Source organism: Ixodes scapularis, unplaced genomic scaffold (genome assembly GCF_016920785.2).
Source record: "Ixodes scapularis isolate PalLabHiFi unplaced genomic scaffold, ASM1692078v2 PGA_scaffold13__105_contigs__length_92229423, whole genome shotgun sequence".
NCBI classification, from domain to species: domain Eukaryota; kingdom Metazoa; phylum Arthropoda; class Arachnida; order Ixodida; family Ixodidae; genus Ixodes; species Ixodes scapularis.
In genome coordinates, this window is record NW_024609839.1 from 89,192,041 (window position 1) to 89,219,099 (window position 27,059).

General features: G+C 46.3%; 1 protein-coding gene across 1 annotated transcript in view; it reads left to right on the forward strand.

The window, feature by feature from the left end:
* LOC120841873 (cytoplasmic dynein 2 heavy chain 1) overlaps positions 1–27,059 on the forward strand; it is a 62,936-nt gene that overhangs the window by 29,609 nt on the left and 6,268 nt on the right. The window contains exons 15-23 of the mRNA XM_040212868.1: positions 894–1,013; positions 2,475–2,679; positions 6,626–6,789; positions 6,972–7,097; positions 17,334–17,444; positions 18,512–18,667; positions 21,249–21,327; positions 24,095–24,297; positions 24,734–24,955. Coding sequence (XP_040068802.1) covers positions 894–1,013; positions 2,475–2,679; positions 6,626–6,789; positions 6,972–7,097; positions 17,334–17,444; positions 18,512–18,667; positions 21,249–21,327; positions 24,095–24,297; positions 24,734–24,955 — 1,386 coding nt within the window. The remainder of the gene's footprint in view (positions 1–893; positions 1,014–2,474; positions 2,680–6,625; positions 6,790–6,971; positions 7,098–17,333; positions 17,445–18,511; positions 18,668–21,248; positions 21,328–24,094; positions 24,298–24,733; positions 24,956–27,059) is intronic.

Genomic DNA, 27,059 nt, shown 5'->3' on the forward strand with positions numbered 1-27,059 from the left:
CATCGATATAAAGATTGTTTATTCTTGTTTTGGCATTTCAGTCTCGGCGTGTTTGCTTTCTCATTTCCGGGTTGCTCTGGAAGTGATTAAGGTGCAGTGTTGGCAACGAGGTTATCTTCACTTCAGCTGCCATGAGCTACGGTTCCCGGCATACAACACGTTTGCTACAGAGGAAACAAAGACGCGCAAAGGAGCAGGATCAAATCTGGGGCACTGAAACGGGGACTTTGACAGGGCTTTCTTTCGGAGATGCTATGCGTGGCAACGTTTGTGCCGTCGAGGCACAAAACGAGCATCAAGTTCATCCGGGCAACTTCACTTCAGAGCAACGCATAATATGCGTTTTGTGTTACTGCTGCCTTTGCCACAGCAATGTCGGAAAGGGGCAAATGCTGTGACTACGGCTGACTAGCCCTCAAATAAAGCTTGTCACTCTCTCAAAATGTGGAACAGATATCCAGCTTCACTTCTGCTTATTAGTGGTTATCAAAATTACAATGGGGCATAAATATCTAAAGCGTGTTAATGTGGTTTCTGGCGTCCTCTATTTACGGTTCAACTACGACGGGCCTACTTTGGGAAGATCCACAAATTATTCGCGTAAGCATCCCGCTCGTATAAAAAGATGCGCGATAAAAGTTGTGCCCTTTGCGACGAGACAGCGAGGCGAGACCTCGTGGCGGAGGCTCACGACTACACAAATCGAGGGGACGAACGACGCAGAAGTCTCGAAGGACGCACCACACTCCTGCGTTCTGGGTTCGCCTAGTTCCCGCACTCTTGGGTTTTCATTGTGGGCCTCTACCAGCTTGCCTGCCCCATTCATTTAGCTGCGAATAAGAGCGACCATTTGGCCGCCGCTGCTGACGGCCGCATCTGCTCTCACCCTGCAGGAGTGGGAGGTCTTCACGGGGATGCTGGTGACCGACGCCAAGTTCGACAAGGAGAGCGTACGGGCCGAGTTGCCGGGTTGGATAGAAGACGAGCGGGCCTTGGCGGTGGCACTTCTCAAGGTACCTTCGTCGAATCACCATTGCTGTTGTTTGCTTCCCGCGTTTTCGAAGCCCGCTTATGACATCTTCGAAAACATTGCATATTTGCATTTCAAAATGAAAAAGGCTTCCGAATTAGTAACTTTTTACGAAATCTGAATATTTTTGTATGTTCCTGGTGAGCAAGTGGTACCATGTATATTTTGTGGCCGGTAGCTGGCAACTCTGCCGTTCCCCTTTCCTCAGTGCAGGTATCACCACCTAGAATAATGGAGGCCCGAGAACATGTTCCTCTCCCTCCACGGGACTTTGTCACGGTCGAATGGCGCCAACTTGGCAATCAGACCCGAGCCCGACGTCGAGCGTCTTTCGACGCGAATGCTGACGCAGCACTCGTATCCAATCTGCGTCATCGGTCGATCTCGCTGTGATGACGTCAAAATTCTAGTATACCGTCTTTGATGATTCTAAGTGGTGTTGCTGCAGCGAGGTATGTAAGAAAAAAAACCACGCTTTCAGGGCGTGATAGCGCCCGCGTGCATCGACTTTAGATTTTCGTTTACGTATACACTTAAAATAAAACAATGTACCCGAGCTATTATAAAAGATATATACAAAAAAAATGTAGAGGCCTTCCACCCCATGTGAAGATGGAGGACCAGCAAAGCTGTTATCTTTACGAAGTCTAGGACAATGCCTAAAGGACGACGTCTAGGACGACCTCAAGAGCAACTTCTTGGACGAACTCAAGGACACCGCCTATGACGACCTCAGGGACAACATCTAGAACGACCTCAAGGACGACTTCTAGGACGACCTCGAGGACAACGTCTAGGATGACCTCAAGGGCGACGTCTGGGGCAACCTCAAGGACGACTTCTAGGACGACCTCGAGCACAGCCTCTCGGATGACCTCAAGGACGACCTCAAGGAGGACTTCTAGGACAGCCTCAAGGACAACGTCTAGGATGACCTTAAGGATGACGTCTAGGAGGACCTCAAGGATGACCTTGACGACGACTTTCAGGACGACGTCTAGAGAAATTCAGCCTTTCCACTTTGGTGAAAACCGGCGTGGAATGGCTGGAAAGGTTGCTGCCATCTATGAGCGACAACCGGCAAGCCGGTTGTCTGGTTGCCACCATCGCTCATGGATGGCGGTAGCTGTCTGGAATTTTGTGTTGACACGCTGCTTGTCCGCCGACACGATACTGGAGAAACTAGCCCTTAACAGCTCCACTGTAATATATAGAGGAAGTCAAAAGATCTCGCTTTCTTCCACCAAAAAACATGTGGCCGTGAAAATGTGGAGGTGGCTTCAGGCCCCTAAAGAGCTTTGCTCGCACTGTGAGGATCTCCAGATTGTTTAGAATTGATCCCCAGTCCTTCGGCTGCACGGGCTACGTAGCCCCAAAAATTTGTCTCGTTTTCTTTCTTCTCACATCCCCACTTGCTCTTAAGAAAGGGCACCTGGTCGTGCAGAACCTTTTCCCGGAGCTTTCGTCGGCGCTTCAGCTGGAGAACCAGGAGCTCTGGCGGGGCTTTGCGGAGAGCAGCCACTGCGAGCGGGAGATCCCGGAGGCGGTGGCCAAGAGGCTCACGCTCTTCCAGCAGACGCTGCTCGTCCAGGCGCTGAGGCCCGACCGTCTCGTCAGTGCACTCACGCTCTTCGTCAGCAGGGTTCTTGGTGAGCCTTACTCGGAATTTCTTTCACACTGAACCTGAGTGAGGCAGGCGGTCTTCAACGGCTAGTTGTTTTGAAGGCACTCCAGGTTTCTTATTCTTCAAAGGATGTTATTTTTAGTTTTTCTTAATTTTAACATACTACCAGCCACGAGGCCCAAGCAATTTGCTAGGCATTTAAAAAATACATGCACGCACATTAAAAATGTTGTCAAGAAAACCACTCTCAATTTACATGGTGATAAACAATGCACAAGCGGCAAAGGCACTGTAGAAGAGAACGGAGTGGACAAGCGCCGACTTTGCAAATAGAACACAGAAGAAAAGAAGAAAGAAGAAGATAAAATTCAAAAGGGAATATGTTGATGGCACTATAGAAGCGCAAAACACGCATAAAACAACCTTGCACAAACATCATTTCATATATGCGTGTAAAAATTAAACGTCCTTTTGGATATGCCACAGATGGTTGACTCATGCAGCATTCTCCCAGACCCATTATAATAAAGGCTTCAATAAATCTCCCTCATGATTTTGTCCCTATGTCTACCAATAATAGTTGTATTAACCAGGGTCATTGGCTCGCAGGAACAAACTTGGCAGTGTACGGGAAGGTGACCCCCAACCGTGGACTGGAGGGGCAGGTTATGTTCAGAAAGTTTGTCATTAATACAGTCAAACCCACTTATAATGAACGCGATAGTTCCGCAAAAAGTGGTCGTTTTATCAGTAGTTCGTTATATCTGGACTTACCTTTAAAACGTTACAAATAAGGATAATGAATCTGGTATTGGTAGTTTCACTCTGCCAGCTCTTTATTTAAAGAAACTTTTTGCACGATACTAACACACCCACAATTCTAATGCGTAGGCAGATTTAGCTTCCAAATAATCAAAAAGTAAATTGCTGCCGATTCTACCGCGCAGGTAAAATAATGAAGATTGACCACATACCTGATAGAACAGATTTTATGAAACGCACGCCAACACAAAAAGAAATGCCGTGCATTAGTCCGACGATGGTTCTTCACTGTCCACAGAAGTAATTAATACTTGCTTTGGCCTAAAGCATTCTAAGTGCTGTGCTTCCTGCGCATGTACGAGTGCGCGGCCGTCGCCTCTGGCAGAGTCGTCTTTCAAACACATTGCGAGCTCGTCAAGCGGCTGGGATTGCGAGGCCACGCAGAGCTGCTCCGTTGCTACCTTTTTTCGCCAGCGTGATGCCCTTTCGTTTAAATAAAGCCTCTTAGCAGATCTTTTTTTTCCCCATTTTAAAACGACAGACGCGAGTCCGTAGACATGAGAGAATGTGCATGATATGAATACCAAAATGGCGAACGTAAACAACTTACAAGCGGTCACGATGGCAATGGGGCTAGCCACCTTATACTGAGCATTGAGTTTTTCTTGAGTTAAATAGAGTATGCAAACATAGAACGAACGAACGCAGCACGGCGTGAAAGTTGACGTCCTCCTCCTCCTCTTCTGCTTAATTCCCATGCACGCTTAATCAGCGGACCACGCGACGCGGGAGGGAATTTTTGCTTTTGTAGTTTCGTTTCCTCCACGGGGAAGCATGCGCGCATCCGTGGAAATGACCTTGAGCGTCTCCCGGACTGCCGCGCCCGAAATGTCGCTCTTTTTATCTTTTTTTTTTTCTTTTCGCGCACGGGAGTTTCTTTTTTTTTTTTTTTACAATAGTGGACTTCGAGCGTTCATTGTAACAATATGATGCATTGAAAACGGTTGTTTTATCTGGACCAATTTTAATGGCTAGGGCTTCGATTTTGTATATTTTCTGAAAGCTGGTCGTTATAACCGATAGTTTGTTATGTGTGGGATCGTTATAAGTGGGTTTGACTGTACAATGTCCGGTTTGTCCTACATATGTCCTTCCACACGAAAGGGGGATGCTGTGCACCGTGCCCAATGACCTTGTAGTTAACACTTGTATTTTGGTGCAAGGTAGGGAGGGGGAGGGTAGCCAAGATTAACCATTTTATTCTATGTTACTCTAAGTAGCTTGTTGTTTTCAGAAACAGATTTTAAGTCTGCCTTTGTAGAAAGCGGTCAGTGAGCCCTAATTGCAAATCACTGTAGGGGCCTGGCAGATGACAAAAGGCAAAAATGCCACTTGTAAGTAACACAATTAAATGTTGACACTGAATAAATGGACATGAAAAAGGCTCGAGGTGCACCTAAGCACTTCTTATGAGTTGTGAATGCAAAAGCATGAATGTCGTTCTTGCGTGCATCCTCCTGAAGTTGCCGCGCCTCTCCGATATCAGCCATCTCGCCGCTCTGTCGACGGCACGGAATAGACCTGTTGCAAGAGCACAGCGCCACGATGGCAGGGAATTTCGGGAACCCTTGGTACATATATCACATGCTTTCTCATTGCGCCTCCGCGACTGCGCACGCGTCGCGGCAGCTACCGTTAGCAGCCGTCCAGCCCATTCCACATTAAGCGCCCATATCCTAATTTCTAAGATATGAAAAAATATGGACAGTACATTTATATGTAAATTTGATGACCAAACAAGCGACCATCCCCCATTTTTTCGCGATTATCTTTAAATTTTGAGTGGGCGCTTGCCCGGTATATTACGGTAAGTTGGCTGAGTTAGAGACATTGATATGTTAGACTCAAACCAGCTTGCTTGCTTTTTAATCTGCCTAGATTGTTTGTTACAATGTTGAAGTGCCTAGAATTGAAACTCTGCTGTCATATTTAGGTGAGAGCATCGTCTCTGTCTCATCATTTGCTTATCTTTCTCTCTAACTTACGTTTGATTCTACACGCACGGACTTTGTGTATGTAAAGGTCAAGCTATTTTTGAAGACATTCACCCGCCCATGCTTGTGAAGGATTTCTTCCACCCTCTGTCCAGTTTTGCAAAACCTTGTCCCTGTCACTCTGTGTTCTGCTGCTCCTGGCTCGTTTCTTATTGATTCAGTTGATCAGTTGATTTTCTTAACGTTTGCACGCACAAAACGCTGCAGAGAAGTAATGTTGAAAATCCAAAAGGAAGGGTCACGTACAAGATGAGCTCCAGTTTGTGAGTAAGAATTTTGTCGTATGCGTTATATAAACAGAAAAGGAGGAGAGTAAACATTAAGCCGAAAGCCTTACTTGTCCCATTACGCAATAAAGTGGCATTGTTGTGCCCAAAAAATGGCCATAAAATTGTCCGCAATCTATGAGCGACGGGGGCAACATCAAGCATGCGCCGCTCATGCTCAAGTGCAGGCCGCCCATGCAAATACGCCACAGCCTCTTTAAGTGTCCTCTAGGCGTCGTTCTCGACGCCATTCTTGATGTCGTCCTAGACGTTGTCTTTGATGTCGTCCAAAAGGTCATCCTCAGTGTTGTCCTAGACATCGTTCTTGACGTCGACCTCGATGTTGTCCCAGAGCTCGTCCTAGATGGCATACTTGGCGTTAATCTCTAGGACGTCGTTCTATAAGTCGTCCTAAACTTTAATATATATGTGAAGAAACATTACTTGAAAACATTTCACTCGCAGGATTATAATGTTTTCGCCTTCCTACGCGTAAGCAATCTTAAGTGTCCTCCCGTATTTTATTCAGTTTTTTTTTTTTAATATGAAAATTCCCAGTCGAGAGTCAACGTTTATTCCACCCTGTGAGTAGTGCTCGTCTGATATTGTGCACTGTACTTCTTGAAATCTCATTAGGTAACTCGGCACTTTACAGTTTTGTTTCTAATTTACCTCGTTGGCGTAGAATTATTGTGTTAACATCATACGAGCAAGGTCACATCTCGTCGATACAGACCCCCTGAATATGGGTGCCCTGCTCTAGAAACATTTTTGTGGACAAACTGGGTAAATATGTTTATTTCTGTCTCGTTATTATGGATGACTCGCATTATGGATGCTTCCACATATTCCCGAGGCATAGAGTGTGAGGGACCTGGGTTCCACGCAGGTTTGAGGGAGCTGTCCCCCCAGGCGCTCAATTTCCAGCGACTGCACGCGGCAGAGAGCGGCGCCACAGAGCCGATCTTAATTGTGACCTCTCCGAGCGTGGATGCCTCCCAGGAGCTACTCGATGTTGCCAACGCAGTCAGGGGCTCCAACAAGTACCACCAGGTCTGTCCTTTTAGAGCTTTCCATCTGAACTCTGCATGGACCCATTGGTGGTAACCTTTAACCCTCGGAGCATTAAAAGTGACCTCTTTGCTCAATTTTGTCGAACCATTTTTGCGGTTAGACCCCGTACACCTGGGGTCCGGCGAGGATGGGGACTGTCTAGCTTCCCGCCTTTCTTCAAGGTGTCAATGGGACAAGGGCAGATGGACCTGGCCCTGGAGTACTTGAAGACGTGCGCGCAGGAAGGCTCCTGGCTCTGCCTCACGAACCTCCACCTGGTCATTGGCTGGCTGCCCCGCCTCGTCAAGGTACGCCCGGAACGGCTCGAGAGTACCGGTGCCCAAAGAGCACCTTTGACCGACGCGTTGGGTGTCGTACGCCGCCCGTGCGTCAAAAGCAATCCCGAAGTGGCGACACCTTACGTCGCGGTGGTCGGAGTGCCGCGTCGTCGGATGTCACGATCCCTGCGGTCAAAGCTAAATGTTCCGGGCCGGCAAAAAGTATAAGCGAAGGCGAGTGTTGGCATCGTCGTTGCATCCCAACTGCTGGCTGCTGTAGCTTCCGTGGACTTTAAGCTAGAGAGCAAATTGCAGCGGAATGCAATAAACGCACCAGTAATAGCTGCATTCCAGGCACGGTAGTATCGATGTTCTCTTTCCATTTTCAAATGCACGCGCGGCAACTGTCCTTTGTTGCATCGCGTGACATTCACTCAGGCACCAGGCTCCCAGCGTGTCACTTTGTTGCATGGGGTTTCTAGGGCACTGCTGATGAGAGGGGAAACTCCGAAGAGGAGCTCCTTGCCTTTTGGATGAGATTTTAGGAGACCCCTTAATGTGGACTGTCTTTGCGAGCAGGACAGAAAGATGTTCTCTCTTTTGTTAGTATGTCTATAAAAGTCGGTTACAACTGGGAATACGAGTGACGTGATCGCTGTGCCATTTGCGCAAGGGCGCTTACCCTGCCACATCTTGCTGCGTTTTGCCAAACTTTATGGAATTTGCTCTGTAGATACGAATAATGTTTTACTGAACACGTCTTGTTTTTCTCAAGGATTACACCAGAATAACGAGATTAAAACTGCGAGGAATGTTCATGCATCCTAATCGGATGCTGCTCTTGAGGCATCTGCCCCGTTTATTTATTTATTCAGATACCTACAGCGCCATGGGGCATTACAGTAGGGGGGGGAGAAGTTGGAAATGAAGAACACGAATAGTTATACAAAAGTTAAAAGAGCAATATTCACAAGCCATAAATCTTTCAGTATCACAACAAAGTGCAGGCTACATAAAAAATAAAAATGCGGTCTACTAAACACTCCGAACGTTACTCAACTACTAACTAGACACTACGAGGTTAGTGTTGAATAAAACATATCGTTAGGAACAATGTTGACCACCGAGGCTGGCGAACCGTTCCAATCCCGTTTTAGGAAAAAAAGAGTTCATATAGACGTCACTTTTACAGCGGAATTCCTTGACCTTATACACATGATCCTTTCGTTGCGATATGTAATCTGGCGGGTGAAGGTAGGCATTTCTATCTATCCCAGTCCTACAGTGAAATATGTTCTTAAAAAATTTCAGTCGAAGGTTCTTCCTTCTAAAGCTTAACTCCTTCCATCCTAGGCTCTGTTTCGCACGAGTCATACTAAGTCGCCTGTCGTAATTGTTTAAAACAAAACGGGCAGCCCGGTTTTGTACTTTTTCAAGTTTGATTATCTGGACAGCAGTGTGAGGATCCCATGTAGTGCAGGCATATTCTAAAATTGAGCGGACATGCGAAAAATAAAGTCTCTCTTTCAAGGAACGTGGTACAGGCTTAAAGTTACGAGCGAGAAAGCCAAGCATTCTCGAGGCTTTAGAGACAGTATAGTCAATGTGCTTACTCCAACTTAGGGTCGAGGTTAGGAATACACCAAGATATTTGTATTCGTAGGCAACAGTGAGTGGCTCGTCATTAATGGTATAAGTACTGAGAGACGGAACACGCCGTCTCGTAAATGGGATGTGGACAGTTTTCTTAAAATTAATATTCATTTCCCACAGTTTGCACCAATCGGTAATTGCATTTATGTCTGCCTGTAGAATGTCGACGTCATCACTTGCTCGTATTTTTCGATAAACAACACAATCGTCTGCAAAGAGACGCATTGGTGATGACACAACACCCACGATATCATTCAAGTACAGCATAAACAATAGCGGCCCAAGGACGGACCCTTGCGGGACTCCTGATGTCACGTCAGCAAATTCGGACTGGCAGCCATTTAGCACAACATATTGTTTACGGAGAGACAAATATTCGCGTATCCAATATACAGTGGCGTACCAACTTGTTTTTGAGTGGGGGGGCAAACCAGACCCTCTCTCCCCCCCCCCCCCCCCAAATCGAAAATTCGGCGCAACTTTTGTCCAACTTTTCTAAAGATTTGGCAATGATTCGGCAAAATTACAACGTTACCAGACTTAACATTGATATTTTGTTTTTTCTCACGAAAAAAATTTTGCTTCTTTTTCTTAAAATAAATACAACTTGTAGTGCCTATTGAAAGAGTTATGACTAAATAAGGTGATATTCTAGAAGATAATTGTATCGATGTCGCTTTTGTGTGTTTACTTGTAATTTTGGTGTATGCTTCCAGAAAGTGGCGTGACAACGAGATTGGGTAGTAGCCGGCACAGTCACGAATCACACTACGAGAGCTTTGATTTTGAGGCTTCATCAGCGCACGCCTGCAAGTGTGTTTACATTGTTAAAATAAAGGCAATCACTGCGTTCTTACTTTCTCTGGTAGTCGCCGTTTCGTGCGCGAAAACGGATGCAACGGTTGCTGAGCCTTCACCAGAAGAGATAACAATATTGTAAAAATGCATGTTTTTCGATTTGAGTCACTTGACGTCAGCTTTGCATGAAAGTGCGCGTTCCATATTCGCAACGTGCCGTTTTTAACCTTTAAAATTCCGGTTTCTGGTGTTCGGACACACACGGACGTTTAGGAAGATGGGGAGAGTTAGGAATGGTCGGATGTGCAACGTCGACCATGATAGTTCTGTGTTTAACGAATATTTTTCATCAGTGTTTACTAACGAGTGCTTGGACTCCGTCCCCACTCTCCCTGAAGAGCTTTACGAGCGCATGCATCCTATTAACGTTAACTCCGCCGGTATTATAACATTGATTGATAAACTAAAACTTACTTCGTTTGCTGGAACCGATAACATCAACTCTAAAATTTAAAAGAAACACCAGTGTTATTTCGAGTGAGTATTTAAAACTTATCTTTATTCAGTCCTTATCTCAAAGGTGCCTTCCATCTGACCAAAAGGTGGGAAGGGTAATTCCCAGTCTTTTACATTTACATTACATTTATATTCTAGTAATTCGTAGTTTACTTTAACTACTTTTCCGAGTGACTTCCACTCAAATTACAAATTACTTTCTAATTTTAGTGGTTGTTTTGCCTATCAACACAGAAAAGATGTCGGAAGGTCAGCTGATATTTGCAGAGGGGGAAGCATGCGGAGTAGAAAAGGGGGGGATGGGAAGGAAGAAAGTGATTTAGATAGTCCAAAAACCCCCAAAAGTTTAACGAGCCCCCCCACTGCAACAACACTGCTACGAGGCGCGGGGAGCGAACAGACACGACGCAAGAGAGGTCGAGTAAACTGTGGGATTAGCTCCGAATAGTGGCGTTTCTTTGTATTCCGAAGCTCAAGGAGACTTGACGCATTTGAAGAAAGGGCTTGTCCCCGCTTCTCTCCAATGTAGGAATTCTTGCCCACTACAGGAGGTGCACACACTGCTCCTTTTACGGTGCAGGCGATAGAACCCCTAACAACGACGCTCACGCCGGATGGGCTGCTCGTGTATCACTCGAAGCGCGTTAACCCACCCCCGCGCCTGCGTTCACGCCGCTTCGCGGTGACGGTGTGCGGCTGCTAATTACAAATCTATTAACCCACCTAGCCCCCCCACCCCCCGTACACGCCGCTTTGCGGCGTCCGGTCGGCAACCCAAGCCCCGCTGCCCCCCATGCACTTCCGTAAATAGAGTCGATACGATTTAGTTTAGCGATGTTTCGTCAACAACATTCGTTTTTTTAGTGTTAATGGTAAAAAAGAAATGTAAATATCGCCAAATGCCTCGACAAAACAAAATGTTCGAGAAAAAAAATAAAAAGAAGTAAGCCGGCCCACACCATAAATAGAACCCGGGTCTGACACGTATGAGGCAGACATCTCACCACTAAGTTACGCTACCTCTTCGGAAACTCGCATTGCATCCGCTGCCTATGTTGACGGCGGCAGCGCCTATCTCCAAGCAAGCAAGCAAAACTTTATTTTGTGTAAGGGCCTACGTCCTGGTCTGGACGGCCCGTCCGGCCCATGTCTCGCGGATGGATTCCGTTAGGTTACCGTGTAGCCTTGTTCGTGGGGCAAGGCTCCACAAACCAGCCAACCCGGCGTTCGTGAGCACCGTTGCTAGGGTTTGTATCGCCTGCGCGTTAAAAATATGCCCGCGCGGGTCGGGGGGCAGTGCCCTTGGTATTCCTTGGGCGCCGCCGGCCTGTGTCTGCTCTGCCCAGTGGCGGCCGTTTCAGGGGGGGCAAAACGCATGCTTTGCCCCCCCACTCTGAGAACTGGGGGGGCAAGTGCCCCCCTTGCCCCCCCGGTTGGTACGCCCATGCCAATATACCACTTTCTTATCAATTTTATAACCGTGAAGTTTTGCAATTAACAAGTCATGGGAGACAACATCAAACGCCTTGCTGAAATCAAGAAAAATGCAGTCAACGCTATCACGCGGCCATCAAGAGCACCTGTCAATTCATGTACAAACTCTGTTAGCTGTGTCACACACGAGTAGCCTTGACGAAAGCCGTGCTGGGAGGAATGTAGTATTCCCGAGGCATTTACATGATGGATTATGCCTGTATATAAAACATGCTCAATTACCTTACAAGCGATGCTAGTTAGTGAAATCGGACGGTAATTTGTGACCACGTTCCTTGGGCCACCCTTGTGTATCGGGACCACCCGACCAAGCTTCCAATCTGACGGTAATGATGATGTATCTAAAGATTTTTCAAAAAGAACATAAAAATACAGGCAGACTACTCCAGAGCATGACCTCAGAATACAAGGAGAAATGTTGTCGGGGCCTGTTGCCTTGCTTACATCAAGTTCATTTAAAAGCTTTCTAATCCCTTCCACTTGGAGTGTGATCGGAGGCATCTCATTAGTCACGAAGGGCGCATCGAAAGAAACATCCCGCTGTGCAGGCGGGTTAAACACGGAATAAAAAAATTAGTTCAAAAGCTGGGCCTTATCGGTATCACTTTGTACAACACTGTCATCGTGATTAAGCGGCGGAACGGAGATATCACTTTTGGCATTGCTGCGCACGTATCTCCAGAACTCCTTTGGATTTTTCTTCACCCTCTCTTCAAATGCCTGGAAATATTGTTGTTTGGCTGTATGAATGCTGGTTTTTACATGTGCAGTTAGTTCGCTCAGCTTGGCAAGATGGGCTGCAAGTTGAGTGCTACGGTACTTGAGGCCTCAACGCCCTTCGCTTCTTTTGAATAAGGCTACGGAGCTGGCGAGATACCCAAGGTTTGTCACGTGCACGCTTCGAAGTAAGCATAGCAGAAGGAACAAAGCAGTTCGTTAATTCAGTTATTTTGTTCTTAAAAACACTTTCCTCTCTTGCCGTGGGGGTGACTTGAGTTGTTTAGTCTATACCCTCACGGAGGTCTGGCCCGCATTCGGGCCCCCCGAGCTGGTGTCGGGTATCCCTGGTGCGTGCCAGCCTCCTTCACAGCTCGGGAGAGCGCATGGTGGTGAAGACAGTGTTGTCGCTCCGAGCCTCTACAGCACCAACGTTGCACCAGGGCATAATTTTGCCTTTTTAATACTGAAAATATGATAGCTCGGCCCCGCTACATGGCCCGATCGTTACGGTAGGCTTATGCAAATTTTCAGAACTTTTAGTTATCATCTCAAATAAGGTAATATACAATTTTTTCACTATATCGAACACTGACAGTACTCGAACTTTTAAAAATATTTGTCGCGTGTGTGGTCTGTTTTGGCGGTATGAACAACAAAAATTTCGAGGACACCTAAGCACTTCTTATAAGTTGTGAATGCACAAGCATGAATGTTCGCTCGCTTAGTTTGTCTGCAGTGTACTGGTGTGGACGGCCACGTTTCGCTACTGCCGAGGTGCCAACGATGTAGATGTTCCTTGGTGTTCCTGCCATGTGCCTTGGCGCCGAGAGGTGCAGAAGTGCCCGCAGCCCCCCGTCCAGTTACGCCTGACGCGAGAGCGGCGGCCGAGTGCGCGCTCTCTTGAAGCGGACGCCATCGGCTATCTAGCAGCCATTTTGCTCAGCCAGTGAAAGAATGGGCATTTCTTTCGCGTTTTTTTTGCGGTTACAGATGCCGCCGGCTCCACTCCATGGGATAGTTAATGCTTTCGCATTAAAAGTGTGAAGGACAGACAGGGGCAAGACAGTGAACATGTACCCTTCTGGCAGGTTAGTTAGCTTCACTAAGTGCACTTCTCTTTGTGCACTGGTGCGCTGCAGTGAAGCAAAAGCTGCAAAGTAGGTATCGTGATTTTGCGTATCTTGCTCCATTGCAACATATCCCATGATGACGTCACTTGTAACGTTTGACGTCACGAGGGTTATTCTCATGAGGGTTATTCTCACGAGGGTTACCTTCACGAGTGTTACCCCGACGAGGGTTACCTTTGCAAGGGTCACAAGGGTTACCCTCATGAGGGTTACTCTCACGAGGGTTGCCTTCACGAGGGTTATTCTCACGAGGGTTACGAGGGTGGCAACGTCACAATGTTATCCTCGCGACGTCACGTGTGACGTCATTATAGGAAACATGTGACGTACGACGTCACGTGATGTCACACGCATTTAACTTTACCAATACTCCCGCAAATTTGTGGGGAAATTTCCCCGCTGAATTTAACAGGGAAAGAAGAGGGACGTACCCTCCCCTCCTCCACCTCAAGAGCTGCGCTTTAATTCGGCGTTACAGAAGATTGTAAACATCGTTAACTTTTTTAGACCTGCAATTACAATTTTTTTAAATGTTTCTTAACAATGTTTGTAACTTTTGTTTCTTGGTTTATTTGAGTATTGACGTATTTCTTGCCTTCATTTATACTAATGTATTTTTATCCCGTTAGCATTGCATTCTTGTATTTTTGAATAACTAACCTACTCCTCTCTAATGCCTTCGGGCCGTGAGAGTAAATAAATGAAATAAAATTTCTGATAGACTGCAATATCCTGACGATAGCTTTTTAACAAGTTGAGATATAGTGAGGGTTCTTGGTTAATTGCAAGCTTTGTATGGATTTCCTTGTAGATTTATTTTTTGGCAATGTTTTTGCTTAGTTATCTCTTTCAGATACCTTCTATTTGTTCGATAGGCACTTAAGTAAATAAAAACAGTTAGCTCGAGCAGTGGATGGAAGCTTTAGAATAACCTTAACGAGTGGTGGGATTGCTTTTAAGAAGGCGTAAATATTGTTCACATGGTGACTTTTTGTTATCACAAAGTTCTAAATCTAAAACGTTAGTGTAGTTCATGACCAAAGGACAAAAGCTTTGTTTTTATCTGAATTAAGAATTCCAGTTTTATTACACCCTTTAAAACTGGAACGAAGCAGCAATTTTGGTGCTTGAAGTTATTCTATTCTTACATTATTTTAGTTGAACATACACCACCATAAAATACTTCATACAAGCGCCCACCATTAACTTTTCCCAAACTTGGGAATTCCGCAAATTATAAATTAAGGGGGGACACTACCCAAAAAAGTAAATTTTTGAACCACTTGTCTGATTTAAGTTACATTTACAGGGCTTGTTTCTGTTGATGTTGAGAACATTTCTGCCAATTTTTGTTAACCTGGGTGAAGTACAAAAACAATTGCAAACGTTCAAAGGTGAAGGTGGGCGTGTCTGCGTAGGAAAACTATCGTTTTGAAATTACTTATAAATTTGTCGTCTTCATGTGTTACATTGCATTAGGACAGTTCAGAGCAGATAACTATGGAGCTATATTTCTATGTTATACCATCTTTCATGACAAAAAAGCCACATAAACACAAATACAGTTTTTTAGATTTTCATCCTTTGTCCAAACTTTTAGTTCTTGAGCATGAAAAATAACAAAAATAAAAAATACAAGCTCATACTTATCTTCTCCTTAATATTTCACCCCAGAAAAACTTATAAAAATGAATCGAACTTGCATAATAACAAAAGGATAGTTTTCCTAAAGTGAAATTTGTGCCAAAAAGTGGAATGGAGAAAAATGCGTTCAAAGTGCTCCTAACCTCTACCTTTTCTTTAGCATCAGTGGGCCGAAAATAATTTATAAAAAATTAACTATGCAGTGTAAACTAATGAAACTTTCTGGGAATACTCTCTAGATGTTGGTGGATGCAAATATGACATTTTTCAAGATCAACTTTTTTTTGCAGAAATTGTTTTTTTCTGGGTAGTGTCCCCCTTTAAAGCATGGGTGCACAACTCAAAAATAACGCGGGCCAAAAAATTTTTGATTGGGAACTGCGCGGGTTTTCAATATCTGGCATCATCGCACTGGTTGCTGTCTTGAGCACATCTCGCAATGTCATGTCCGTGGGTCGCACAACAAGTGCCCCCGGGCCGCATGTTATGCACCCCAGCGTTAGAGATACTACAGTTGAACCACGCTACAACTAAATTGATGGTGTGCAAGAAAAAAATTGTAGCAAAAATTTTGTTGTTGCGAAATTCACAAAAAAATGGCATACTGGTAGAGTATTGAAACCTGTTGAGCCAGCCAGTGCTTGTTTTGAAGTTGTCGATTCCCAGAAGCAAGTGAAATTTAAGGCCTTCTGCTGCACGACGCTTCCGCTGATGGGTATCTTTTTCGCCCTCGTCTCCACAAACCATGTGTACATAGTTTTGTCGAGCTCTTTGTGCGCCGACAGTGTCAGTTTCTTTTGCTTGGCCGATGTCCTCGATGCAAGAGCCGTTTCGATTGCATCTTTCGGCTTTAGGATCGTTGACAAAGAACTCGATGAAATTTCAAACTTTTCCGCGATGACACCTTGTGTTCACTTGCAACTTCGGCCAGGATGCGAGTTTTATCTTGTAAGGATAAAAACTTGCGCGTTTTGCTTGGCGGTGCCATGTGCAAAAAGCCCGCGTACCGTACTACAAAAGGACAACCGACAAAACGAAAAAGACGACTGAGCTTCGGCTCTGGATAGTCTGTTGCAGAGCATTATCAAGCCAAGAGCTAAGGTGCAACCAACGTCGGTGCAACAGCAAAGAAAGGCCAGCCTCATCGCCGTCGCCATCGAGTAATGGCAGCGTGCATGCCCAGTTAACGTTGCGCTCTAGTACCGGCTATTAGTGGCAGTTTCTGGTGGCTCAACACGCGATTTAAACTTTATAGTAGATATATCCTACCAGCGCAAATGTCCTATACACATCCACAGAACATCCCTGGAACGTCGGGACATCCTGAGGATATCCAGAGGACCATGTGTGCTGGTCTATAGGAGTCAATGCATAAAAAGTCTCACTACAGCGAGCACTGTTTCTTGTGCCGTTCCGCTTGAAAGAAAGTTTACAGAACAATTTGAAGTTCGAAAGTGTAATTTTCCGTAGAGAAAACAAACTTTCGAGCAGTTAAGTGCATTTTAGCACCGAATTGCACATAAAATATATATTTTATATATATTATATAAGCATACATAAATATTTATATAAGCAATATTTTATGTGCTATACAAAATACAAATGGGCAGTTGTCATTTACAGATATTGTGGATCATATTCAGCCTATTTTTCTGAACACGACGGGTATATTTCAAATTTCGTTGAAGTATCCCTTTAAAGGGCAACTCCTCTTCGACTTTGTGTTGAGGCAAAAAAGTTAATTCTGAGAAAACAGGAAACGATTTTGAAAACCTGCTTGTAAGCAGCCTGGATACGGAACTTTCGGTCAGGCTAACTATATAAATGCACATTTTCTATGTGGTCATTAGAACGTATATTGTTTGTGCCTTCTAAATAATAGAAAAACAACTTGGGGGAAGGTTAAGCTTCGCCTTTAAGAGTGGACCGCAACAGCATTATCGGGTCCCGTTCGCAGTCTTCTCATATAAACACCTGCTCGTTGCCAAGCCGTGCAAACGTTGTGTGTGGTCTAGTCCGTAGCGTCATCTGTCACATGACGTCACACGCGGCTGTGACGGCATGACCCTCTGAACCTGCTAAATTTGGTGGAAAAATTTTTCGCTACATTTAATGGGATAATTTCCCGCTAGGTTTGGCGGGATACTTTTCTGCAAAATTTGGCGGGAAAATGGTCCCATCGACGCCAACGCCGGAGGTTTTGTGACGCGAGTTTCTTAATGCTATTACGTTAAAATGTTTTTGACATTTTTGTTTTTTAAGGACGGGGTGGTCTCCCTTAGCCTTTCCTTTTTGTTTCGTGCGGGGGCAGGAAATAGCAGCACTACGGCCTCACCAGGACTTCCGACTGTGGCTTACGACGGAGGCGCACCCCAAGTTCTCCAGCGTCTTGCTCGAGATGTGCCTCAAGGTGACCTACGAGGTGGGAAGACGAGAAACCAGGCTCGATTATTCCTGCTCGGCTTGCACTGTATAGGAGACAAGAAGCCATTTGTGATGTCCTTGCATGATATACTGCGCCACAGTAATTCTCTTTCTCACACCTCCAGCGCTTAAGAGGGTCCACTCCACGACACTGTTGGGTAAAGCGAACATTCGCCGATTTTTCTTTTATTTTTAAATTTATAAAATTTATAGGGCCACCTTTAGTACTTTTGATCGATAGAGCGTGGAAGGTGCAGTCGCAAATTGCAAGCTCCACGTGCAATCGGCGACTGCTGTTAGATCGGAGACTTTCCTCAATATGCTATCGGCAGCAGCGAAGCGGGCTACACAGACTACGAAGCTCTTGCCAGCTTTGTGTACTACCGAAGCGGATAAGAAGCAAAATCAGTGGGTGCAGCACAGTGAAGATGGAGGTACAAGGAACGCGAGTGCAAAGCGAGAGCACCGGAGCCAGCCACGACGGTGCACTATATATGTGTGTAGTATATGTATACATATAGAACAGGCTGATAAAGAATGTTCTAACAACATAGGCAGTTTAGTTTACTGCCCTCCAATGCCTTTTCGAAGTTACCAAGTGTGAGAAAACGCAGACGTCGGTCTTGTGATCAGCTTTAACTATGCAGTTTCAAAGTGTACCTTGCTTCAGATGACCACGTTGCTTAGAAAGGTTGGAAGTTTTGTCATTTGAGGTAAATATCGCACAATCTGATTGGATGAATGTTACCACTGAGTGTCAAACATTGACTTTATTTAACTGAGACGTTGGTTTCATGGAAGGTGTATTTCGTGGCATAGGGCAGCGATAAGTACCTAAATTCTGACATCTTACTCGAATGGCTATGCATCAAATCGTGCCTTGCAGTATACATTTTTAGTTTACATTGGTTTTTTTTTAGGGGGGAATGCGTTTTATTTTATGGGTCTCCAATACAGGCAGTTTGAAAAAGATTTTGGGACTGGAACAGTCATTTAGGAATACATGGTCAGCTCTTCAGTGCACCTTCCGGGGCGAAATCGCCTTTCCATTGTTTTGCTTTTTAGGCCCCACCGGGAGTAAAGAGAAACCTACAGAGGACCTACAGTGGCTGGACACCGCAGACCATTTCTGTGCGCGGAAACCTGCTCTGCTCTCAGGCGTACTTTGTGCTAGCCTGGTTCCATGCAATCGTGCAGGAACGTCGCACCTACATTCCTCAGGTGAGGCTCTGGTAATGACTCAGCAAGCTTCTCGGGGCTCGAGAGTAGTAAAGTATGGATGAATGAGAACTGCTCGAAGAGTGCCCGATCAGAGAGCATCTGGTCAGAGAGTGGCTGATCAGTGTCTGATCAAAGACTGTATGGTCAGAGAGCATCTGATCAGAAAGCATCTGGTCAGAGAGTGTGATCGGAAAGCACATGATCAAAGGTCATCTTGTCACTGAGCTGGTCAGAGGGGTTCTGGTCAAATGGGTTCTGTTCAGAGGGCACCTGGTCAGGAGGCAGCTGGTCAGAGGGCACCCAGTCGGAGGGCACCCAGTCGGAGGGCACCCAGTCAGAGGGCACCCAGTTGGAGGGCACCCGGTCAGAGGGCATCTCGTCAGTAGGCATCTCGTCAGTAGGCATCTTGTCAGAGGGCATCCAGTCAGAGGGCATCCAGTCGGAGTGCACCCAGTTGGGGGGGGCACCCAGTCAAGGGGCACCCAGTCGGGGCACCCTCCTCAGAGGGCACCCGTAAAAGGGCCCCCCGTCAGAGGGCATCTCATCAGAGGGCACCGCATCAGAAGGCACCTGGTCAGAGGGCACCCGTTCACAAAGAACCTGGTCAGAGGGCATCTCATTAAGAGGCACCCAGTCAGAGGGCACCCTGTCAGAGGGCATCTCATCAGTAGGCATCTCATCAAAGGGCACCCAGTCAGGGGGCACCCAGTCAGAGGGCACTTGGTCAGAGGGCATCGCATCAGAGGGTATTGCATCAGAGGGCACTCCTCAGAGGGCACCCCGTCAGAGGGCACCGCGTCAGAGGGCACCCCGTCAGAGGGTACCCCGTGAAAGGGCACCCGGTCAGAGGGCATCTCGTCAAAGGGCACTCGGTCGGAGGGCGCCTCGTCAGAGGGCACCTTGTCAAAGGGCACCCGGTCAGAAGGCATCTCGTCAGAGGGCACCCGGTCAGAGGACACCCCGTCAGAGAGCACCCGGTCAGAGGGCATCTAGTCAGAGGGCACTCTGGTCAGAGGGCACCCTGTCAGAGGGCATCTCATCAGTGGGCACCCGGTCAGAGGGCACCTAGTCAGAGGGCACTCTGGTCAGTGGGCACCCCCTCAGAGGGCACCCTGTCAGAGGGCATCTCATCAGCGGGCATCTCATCAGTGCCGTTTAAATGGGAGTTTTTTGTTAGCATCCATGGACGCACTTTTTTCCAGATGCTAGCACATAACAGCTTCGCTGTAAAAATATTTCATCTGATCGGAGAGTGCCCCTCGTAAATAGTTTTGATTATGAACCGAGAAGAGGAACATCTGGAGTGTCTGTCGGCGATCCATAGATCATGGCCTATTCAGGCATGATTTCATTACTATTGTTTAAATTGAGAAACTACTTGAGGAATTGACATACGATGAACGTGTCATAGCAAAACTCCATGGCGGCAAGTTTGCTTCACCTGTTTGGTTTTATGCAAATCATTGAATGATCTTATGTACAAAAAGAGAGCATGTGATATACAGTGGAACCTCAATTATGCATCCCCAGTTTATGCGACATCCCGCATTTTATGATGAATTTGCCCACTCCCGACGAACTCCCTATAGAAACAATGTTTTAAAAGCGTTATTTACATGATGCATGATTCTACGCGTCTAGTGTCATGAGACGTTCCGGCGAGAAATGCTTGACGAATTCGGCAGCTGCATGGGGAGGGGGGCGGTGGCGGCGCGGCAACGTGGAATAGTTTTGCGTGCCTGTGCGCTGTTTCAGAGGGTCCAAAGACATGCCACCAGCAACTCAAGACAGCCGCAGCGCCAGGAGGGAGCAGGAGACAGCGCTTTCCCTTCTCCTCCCCGGGTTGTGAAATGCCTGGGCGTTTTCGCGTTGCGTCCTTGCTCCACTCGACCCATCGTTCTCTCGTTGCCCCTCGCTCTCCTCTGCACCACTGTCTCCAACTCATTGCTTCTCCCGGGGTTGGCCACGCTTGCGCCGGTTCCTGCCATTCTCGCTTTCAGAAAGCGTGAAAAGTCGTCACAATCCGTGATTATCGTCAAAACAAATTCGCAATTTGTACCGACGGTTTTTGTTTCATCAAAGTACAGCAGATTATTAGGTTTGACATCATTTAAAATCTCCGCTTGTCTTTGTGGTGCGAGGCCAATCAGTGCATCTGTAATATTTTTTTTTTTTTTAATGATACGACTTGAGGATTATACGACGATTTCGCATCGTCCCGCAACAGCAACAGTCATATAATCGGGGTTTCACTGTACATAGAAAATGAACTTTGACTCAAGTTGCACATCAGTCTTCAGTATAATCAGTCTTAGTACTTCTAAATGCTTTTTGAGTTTAGGCCTACATGCTGTTTACAAAGCAAGTTTGTGTTTGTCCACACCAGCTGTGCGCTTGCACAGAAGCCAGGTTTCCGAGAGGCGAAGCGTCTGCGAATGCGCCATGTCGACAGCAGCACCACCGCTGTAGCGTATGCCAGAGCCACGTCTTGGTCTGCTTGTCCTTACTTGTTTACTGTGCAAGGGCGTAGACAAGTAGCAGCAACTCTTGATCTATGCTGGTTTTTCTCACCCTGCCTCAGGGGTGGACCAAGTTCTACGAGTTCAGTCTGGCAGACCTTAAGGCAGGTGCCGACATCGTGGATCGCCTCTGCAGGAAAGGTGAGGATCGATTTATATCGCTAGAGTAAGTAAACTTCAGTAGGCTCGCAATAATTCAAACTCAGATATTTCATGCTTCCGGTTAAATCAAACAAGTTTCAAAATTTTGGTTGTCCCGCTATATTTTCTATGCATTTATAAGCTGTTTAATTCAAACGGCGTTTTCGTGTAATTACTGTATTTATTTAAAAAGAAGTCTACCTTTTTTTTTTTTTTTTTTTTTCAAAAATTAAGGATCGATTTATAATCGTGACCAAAGAATATCGACCTACATTCGTGACTAAATTTCGCAACCCTATCGAGGGCATGGTGCTATCAAGTCACCGAGAAGCGGCGTGGCTCTACAGCCACACCGCTTCTTGTTTCAAAAAGCTTTCGGTGCATGAAAAGAACCGAAACAGCAGCAGCCGGTGGCCCGCCCGCCGTGGCCGCCGCTCGCGCGCATCCCTCCTTGGACATTGGGTTTCGCGCTTGTCAGCGGCTGGCGCCACCAACGCATGCCCCTCGCTACACAAGGGGGGAAGGGGAGGGACGCCGTGTGCCTTGCCCCTTCCTCTCCACCTCTCTCTCCCTGGCAGAAGCACACCAAAAGAAAACACAGATGTTACTTTCGCTCGATGTTCACGGCGGCTCGCTCACAGTGACTCGCGGCGTTGCTGGCGTCTTTGTATTTGGTCTTTCGTCGCTTCGCCTGTTTCCACCTTACGTTTCTTGTTGTCGTCATCTTGCAACGGTGTCAGTGAGGTATCATTGCGAATTTGTGAGGACATCCATGAAGCTGACGAAGCTTCCGGCGACGATGACATGTCCATAAGTTCTGACGACAATTAAGTTTTTGGCATCGCCCTGTGATTCAGCCGAGGGCACTGTAAATAAAGGTTTTTTTCCTTTTTCTTTTGCATAAACTTTCCTCCGTTCTTCTAAAAGAAAAAAATAAAAAAGGCGACCTGTATTAGAATTATTTCTTTTTATATTAGGCGAGTTCAATATAAAGGCATCGACCTATATTCGTGGTCGACTTATATTCGAGTAAATACGGTAGTAATGCTCTTTGTTCTCCCAGCCCCGTTGAGTGCACTTCTTACCAAGCACCAGTGAACTGCGGAGAAAGAACACATGCAGGGCTCGCTTCCACTGGTGTTGTTTTAGGGGCGAAGCTCCTTAGGGTCTAGCCTTGTCCGGCGTCCGTGCTCACATCGATTGCCATCCCATCCGTCTTCTTAAAAAAAAGAAAAAATGTTTGCACAGTCAACAGGACTCGAACCTGTGCGGGGAGACGCCAATGGATTTCTAGTCCATCGCCTTAACCACTCGGCCACAACTGCGGGACGAGTAGGGGGCTCTGAGATGTGGTAGTAACTCAAGAGCTGGGGTTTCTGTCATGGATGAAACGTTGCATGTAGCCACTCAACGTCTATACAGGAGAGGGAGCTGCGGTCAAATGCGTATATAATCGCGTTGACTCAACGTTTATAGACGAGAGGGCGCTGCAGTGAAATGCTCAACTGCGTATATAACCACGATCCATACCACACATTCTTTCTGACATGGACCATTGACTTAAGTGGTGGAGATGCGTTCCCACGGCTTCTAGCGGATCCAAGCTGATCCGCTAGAAGAACCACTGGCTCTGCATTTCACCGAGCATAAAGCAGTAATAATGAAGTCAAAACAACCCGGAACTCAGCACTACCCATGAGCAATAAAAAAAAAAATCAGCACCATCAGCACTATTTATTAACGATAAAATCAGCATCATCAGCACCACCAGAGCTTCGCCCCAATCAACATCATTCACCAAGTGGAGATGCGGTCATTTTTTTCCACAGTGCACCGGTGCTTGGTAGGAAGCACACTCAACAGGGCTAACAGTCCACAATAGACAACTTTTTTGCTCGATGAACAAGCTAAGTTTTGTTTTGAAGCGTCAAGTGCTGTTTAAACAGTCCGCAGTAGACAACATTTTTGAGGGATGAATAAAGTTAATTCATACATTTTACCAATGTTTCATCATCAGATATCTGCTTTGTACGTGTAGCCATCCATGTAACAAATTAAAATTTTATTTTGTATCATACTTGGATGAATTTTTGATGATTCAAACTTTCGATAATTCAAACAAAATTCTTGGCTTTCTGGAATTTGAATGAATGAGTGTCTACTGTATGGTTCAAGGTAACATCGCTATAGTAGATATCAGACTCGGTGTGGCCTATATATCTGATCCCCGTAAGTCGTCGCCCCTCGCGTAATACCTGTGCGGTCCCTCAAGGGTCATAAGTGACGATGGTGAATAGAATTGCATTGCAAGCGTAGCCTCTGCATGCACATGAGCTGCAATGTATTAATGGGCACGCTCGGGTGCAGAGTTTGTTGCGCGATGCATCTTAAGGCTGCTTCAGACATTTTCATCTGAGTGAGACCTATTGCATTTCAACCGCTTGCAATGCGTAATGCATTGGCGCCCTCTGTCAGGTAAACTCTGAAATACTTCTGACGCTCGTATATTTTTCAAATTTTTTACGCACCACTCGTTGCGTGCTCGAAATTATTCCAACAGCGTTATAAGTGAGCCCCTTTCGTAGATAGTGTGTCCATTTGATCCGATTAATACCGCGCAACCTTCAGACAGGTTTTACGCAGCTCAGAAGTGTTCCAGGGTCACACGATGGATGGCACCTGTGTGACAGCGCATTCTCTCGCTGTAAGCTGGCGCAAGTGGTGGCCGTGCGGCCTTTGAAGAGCAGGGTCCCTCTCTCGGGCGCAGAGTCCGGCACGGTGGAGTGGGAGTTCCTGAGGGGCCTGTTTGAGACGGCCGTGTACGGCGGGAGGGTGGACAACCCCTTCGACATGCGGGTTCTCCGCTCCTACCTGGGCCAGTTCTTCGACTCTGCCGTCGTCTCGGGGACTCCGCGGTCCAAGAGGAACCTGGCGCCCAGCGTCGCCGTCCCCACCGCCCCCGACTACGAGGTTAGCGTGCGCTGCCTCGTGGCTTCATTGCCTCTTTTGTTTCTTTGGAACGGGTGTCTTGACATTTTGTAGAGAAACTGCAGTTAAATTTCGTTACCAAGATATTCTTAAGGGCCTCTGCCAAAGTACTTGCGGATGCCTCCCTTTTTATCACACCCCGTGAGGGTCCGAGGATAAAAAAAAAGTGTGCTCTTTCTTGGCTTCATGTTAGCAAAGATGGCGGTAATGCAGAATGCATTTTGTGTTGCTTGGAAGTGGTGTTGCACGTACGAACTTGGTACACGTTTGGTGCCTCGACAGCCCGAACATCATCTTGCACGTAGCAGCCCTGAAAGAAAGTCCCAGAAGGCCAGCCCTTCCAGAAAAGTGAAAATTTCCTGCCTATGTAGCCACACACGTAACAACATGTTCCAATAGAAACGGGGTGCTGGTGCAGGTGCACCTGAAGGTGATTGAGCAGATAGCGGACGAAGACTCCCCTGCCTACTTCGGCCTGCCGTCCAATATCGACCGCTCCGTCCAGCGGACGCTGAGCGCCCAGGCCGTCTCCCAGCTGAGGACGCTGGCCAGGCCCTCCGAGGCCGCAGGGAAGCTGGACGTCCAGGGCTGGAGCTCCGAGCTGTCCCCCGTCCTCAACCTCTGGAAGAAGCTCAACCAGGTCGGAGCATTTCTCTCTTTTAAAGGGCCGCTGAAAACAAAATGTTTTTTTTTTTCAACGCTGTGGTTGGGACACGCAGATCACAAAAATAATTTTACGCAAAAAAAAAGTTTAAAATAATATTGACGGCGCGAGATTTATTTCAAATTCTGCGCGCAAGGTCCATGGCGTCACGGAATGGTCATACACTTTTTCCACCTCAACCGATGGCCAAGCCGCTCCCACGCGCCCGAAATGTTGAGAGAGAAAACAAGTAGAAAAAAGGTGACACCGACTACATTGCGTCTTGCACCATCAATATTGCTCTAAAAATTTGTTTTTTTATGTAAATTTATTTTTTGACACGCATGTCCCTACCAGACTGTTTAAAAAAAAATCTTTTTTTTATTTTCAGTGTTTCTTTAAAAGGATGCTGAATCGAAATTTGGGTTTCACAAAATAAGCTTGCCGAAGTGCTCAACAGGGTGCCATAAACCATGAAAAATATCTCATTACCCATATCTCGAGCGACCCTCCCTTTGCGCCGCTTCCAGAGGGGAATTGTTGGAAGGCCGGAATTCCGCGCCATGCCTAATTCTTTTCACGGGTAAAACCCCTCGTTTCAAACTGAAGCATCGATGTAGAACACAGTTGCCACACTCACAAAAATCGGCGACTGCAAGATCGCAAAAAGCATTCTTTATGAGTTGTGAATGCGAAAGCATGCAAGCCACTCGTCCGCCTCTCTTTTTCATCGCTGTGTATTTTTTGTCGCCGGTCAGCGCGTGTGCTCCCCTGGTGGCCTTAGACGCTCCGTGTTAACGCCGCGCTGGTGGACACGCAGCACCATGGGGTGAGTGGTCGTGGAAACTGACGAGCGCAGCGGCCAATGGGAGCCACCCCGTCGACGCGCACTAGCCAATGGAACCGAAGGAAGCTATCTGCTGTTTTCGCGCTTCAGACTGATAACGTCAGCTCGCTCTATGAGACCAGTTAATGCTTTCGCATTAAAAAAAACCCACGAACCACACCGATGAAACCAGCAGAGTTGTCGCCATTATTCTTTTGGAACCGCAAGCCACAAAATCCGATTAGAAACGAAACGGAAAAATAGGGTGCCTAGATTTGAGAGGGTTTCCGACCGTTCGATAGCCGCGTTTGAATTACGAACTGCGAAAAGGTGACGAAAAGATGAAAGCGTTGATCAGGCAGGCGTCGAGGCTCTTACGTTTGCTCGCGCTCGCCTTCTTTCTACACAACAATACAACACACGCACACTTACGACCAATCTGCGCAGGAGCCGTCTCCGTGGTTTCTGTTTCTCTTGCTCCCTCTTTTAAATCTAGGCTCTCTAAAGCAGGATAGATGGACGGAGGAATGGATGCGTAGCGGCACTTGGACGGTGACTTGCACCAGCTAACCACATTTGTTTTGTTACTTGAGATTATATTGTTTAAGCCCGTTTACTAAGATTTAACAGCTCTCTGTGTATATATATAAAATAAAATTCCGGGTTCCCTTTTTGTCCCTTAAAATTGAAACTAAATATTGCAAAATGCCCCTTTTTTGAGATATACAAATATTTAAAAAAAAGACATTGCGGTGTTAGGTCGTGCTTTTAACGAGAAAAAAAGGCACATGTGGCTGTAACTTTGGCTTTTTTGTGACGCTTAGGGTAGATAGATCATGTTTGCGCCATAAAATTGGATCTTTATGCCGAACGTCTATTATCAGCTGCTTTTCTTTTCTTTTTCACCAGAACATTCATACATTTGAGCTTTTGTTCCATACAAGATGCATATTCTGTAACAGGTGCATACTCTGCAGATATAATTATCTCATTCACAGCTCACTTTGAAAAATTCCTACAAATAAAATCACTATTCGATATTCAATTCGATATTCTATTTTTTCTTAATTCGATTTGGTATTCGATTCGATAACCACTATTCGATATTCGCGCACCCCTATTAATGAGGCATGACTGTTAATTGTACAGGCAAGCTGGTGAACAATCATGGTAAAGAACAGTGTAAACATTGCCGTGTTTGTTCTTTTGTCGTCGACGCACAAAATGGGTGCCGATAAAATGTCGGCATCCATTTTTTGTTGCTGTTCGTGCAAT